Source organism: Chelonoidis abingdonii, chromosome 10 (assembly GCF_003597395.2).
Source record: "Chelonoidis abingdonii isolate Lonesome George chromosome 10, CheloAbing_2.0, whole genome shotgun sequence".
NCBI lineage: Eukaryota > Metazoa > Chordata > Testudines > Testudinidae > Chelonoidis > Chelonoidis abingdonii.
Genome location: NC_133778.1, coordinates 22,569,042 through 22,572,465, shown reverse-complemented (window position 1 = coordinate 22,572,465; position 3,424 = coordinate 22,569,042). Strand labels below are relative to the sequence as shown.

Here is a 3,424-nt window from a genome sequence, read left to right as displayed (position 1 = left end):
GGTGCTGAACTGTACAGTCAGAGGTTTGAATATGTCCTGCCTGGAGTGCTGTGCAATGCCTGCTGCACTTCAGGATTTATATGCTGCATGGTGATGGGGGTTGAGTGCATAGGGTAAGGGTCATAGTTCTCAGGGCTGGTAGGTGAACGTACAGGTATTGGGGGCAGCTGGTAGTGGTAAGAACCAGGATGCTGGAGAAGGGGGTTTTGAGCAAACAGTGGGGCACAAGAGAGAGAGCTTTGGGATGAGGGGAGGTTTAGAACGGTAGTGATCTGCCTGCATGGCTACAAGTGACTGCATACAGTCCGTTTGGTGCGCCAGGAGGCTTACCAGCTGCTTTGTGCTTTTCTTGGTAGCCAATTCCTTTCTCCTGCTTTGTGTTTCCCTCCACTGATGCATTTTCTCTCTCCAGTCCTGCAGCCTCTTATTCTCTCTGGCATACTGATTCATAACTTCTTTCACCAAATCTTCTTTGCTTTTTCTTGGTTTCCTCCTCAAGTTCTGGAGTCTTTCAGCAGGCTGTGATAGGGCCGGAGGATTGAAGGACACTTAAAAAAACAGAAATAGAAACATTTATTACAGAGGCTGCATTGTTTATAATCACAGTGAATGAGTTTGTAGACTATTTGTAACATCATTTACACATAGCAAACATAGCACAGAGAGGCCACAGCAGCGAAGACATGGTGAGTAATGGGGAATGAGTGATTAATGAAGTCATTTTACTGAACACTATCCCTATATTTTCCACAGGATTTTTATCCTGCCAGATCTCTTGCTGCTGCGGGTTACCTGGGAAGAGCAGGAGGGTCTTCTACAGCAATGTAGATTCCGCCCTGGCCCCTATGCAGCTTGCCTGTGTGCAGCAATGGTCCCCCCACCCCTCACGGCACAGTGGCACAGACGCATTAGTCTGACTGGGACAAGGATCACAGTAGCTCTCCCTATAAACTTGCGCAAGTGCATTGCCTACGCTCTGGAAGAAACTTCTGAAAAGATTACAGAGGCCGATTACCACGACGTGATAGACCACATCAATGGGCTATTCCACATCTAGGCATGCATGCAGGAAGCCATAACCCCCACCCTCCTCTCCCAAAACAGTTCCATCCTAAAAATAAAATCTGCTTACCGAGAACCCACTCCTCTGCTTCTTCTTCACCAACAATTTCCAGCTGCTGTGACTGGCTAGCTTCCTCCTGGCTTGAGAAGAGCTCCTGGCTGCATGCCTCCTGGGACTCCGGGGTGTCTCCTACCACCTCAGTAGTCTCACTCTCGGTTTCCTCTACACCCTCCCCTTCCCCCTCCCCCTGCTCTGAACTGTCCATCGTGGTCCTCCAATTGGCAGTGGGATCACACCCAAGTATCATATCCAGCTCCTTGTAAAAACGGAAGGTCATGGAGGCAGCTCCTGAGCGGCAGTTTCCCTCATGAGTTTTGCAATAGGCACTCCGCAGCTCCTTTACTTTAACTCTGCACTGCATCGCATCCCGTTCATGGCCCATCCAGCATGGACTTTGATATCTGCCCATAGGTATCATACTTTCTACGGCTGGAGCGCAGCTGTGACTGCACAGCTTCCTCACCCAAACACTGATGAGGTCCTGCAGCTCGCAAGTGTTCCATGCTGGGGCTCGTTTGGGGCAATGGAGGGGACCATGGTCAGTGATTGATTGAATTGCACTCCACCACCACAACCCTGGCTTGAGGCAAACAGAAGGGATTTTTTAAAAATTTTTTTCCCGGGGCATTTCAGGGCGGGAGTACTGAGGAGGCCCAGGGCGTGGAGGCGAAAAATGAGCAGAGTTGGCTGAAAAGGTATGCTGGATACTCCTAATACCATCCCGGAGCCAATTAAAAAAAAGCACTTTTGCTGGCCACACTTAATGAGTCAGCGCTCCATCTGCATTCACACAGCGCTGGATCGTTACAATTCCAGCAGACACAGGTGTACAACCAGCGTTGCAGAGCCAGGGAAGTTGCAGCGGCGCTGGCTGTGCTTTGCAAGTGTGGACACAGAGTAAGTTGCAGCGCTGTAACCCCATCACCAGCGCTGCAACTCTTAAGTGTAGCCAAGCCCCAAGTTCTGAAATGAAATGTTTAGACATTTCTGAATGTTCTCTTTTAGTTTTTTGACTGAAACAATTTGCCAAATTTGCAAATTGTTTTGGTAGACCCAAATCTGCATTTTTTATGAGAAAAGCATTTGCATGAAAACTTCTGCCAGGATTAGGCCCTCAGTCTTTACTTCTAATCAGCATGAGTAAGCATATCCTAATCTAGCCTTCTGTGGAAGGAGATGAGTATATTACTTGAGCAAGAAGTGCAGAATTTTGCCCCTTGTGAATACGTCAAAAGGATGTTAGTCAGTAGACATGAGAAAATAGTTTGGGAGTGAATGAATAACCGAATGGTGGTGATCATAATTCTATTTTAACATTTTCTATAACACCCATGATCACAGCATCTAAGTGATTGGCTGGAATTATATTTTACATCCAAATCTTCTGTACATATGATTTCAAGTGGGAAGAAACCTTTGAAAAACGAGGTAGAGTACTGAGGTACAGTATAGTGTAACCTAAGGCTAGCATACTATGCTGTCATAAAGAGGTTTTCATTTGTGATGGTACATTTGAAAGATAAATGTATGGTTCAAAAGACAATCCCTTGGGAATTTAGCTAAAACATTAGTGCTGTTTAGAATGTTTGTACTTCGGAAATAATCCAAAGGCCGTTGAAGTCACTGGAAAGGCCCATGTGTGTTTAGCTGAAAGAATATTTTTTAATGAGTACATAATAGAGTAAATCAAAGAAAGTAACCCAAGGCAATGGACCTTGAGGTTTTAAAGGACTATGGAATTTAAGCTTAAGAAACTGAGTGCAAAGATCAATGTCAAGACTGGAATTAACAGACAGTATTTCACTAAACTAATTAAAAAAACCAAAAGGCTGTGGGAGAATGACAGCTGCCTCTGAAGATAAAAGGAAACCTGTCTCTTTAAAAGTGCTTGCTTTTTCTGTACAGAACAGGCAGCCATATAATCAGAGTAGCAGAGGGTCAGATTTAGGTTCAATACAGTATAATTCTATTGCAGTGACTATCCAAGAATATTCTGGCAACCTTAACCATATTGAAATTGCCCTAGCCAGTGGCTTCCAAAATGGCTATAGACAGTAAAGATAATTAAAAGCATTGTGAAGAGGAGGGGACAGTAAAATAAAGAGTAAGAGACAAAAAAAAGAGAAGACAAGAAAATAATAATAAAAAATTATTACAAACACAAAGTTCAAGACAGCACCAAACAATTTGAAGGAGGGAAGGATCATAAAACAGAGAGAAATGAGGCAGAGTACAGGAAAGAGGAACCCTACAAAAAGTGAAAGAAAATGAAACAAATTTAGATTAATAAATAGAAATCGA

General features: G+C 44.1%; 1 protein-coding gene across 1 annotated transcript; it reads right to left on the bottom strand.

The window, feature by feature from the left end:
* Positions 1-7: 7 nt before the first annotated feature.
* Positions 8-1,492, bottom strand: LOC142047354 (uncharacterized). Its single transcript, XM_075069786.1, has 2 exons — positions 1,133-1,492; positions 8-548 (listed from the first exon to the last, which is right to left on the bottom strand). Exons 1-2 carry the CDS (start codon positions 1,482-1,484, stop codon positions 130-132), a joined length of 771 nt encoding a protein of 256 aa, XP_074925887.1. The 5' UTR covers positions 1,485-1,492; the 3' UTR covers positions 8-129.
* Between the last annotated feature and the right edge of the window lie 1,932 nt (positions 1,493-3,424).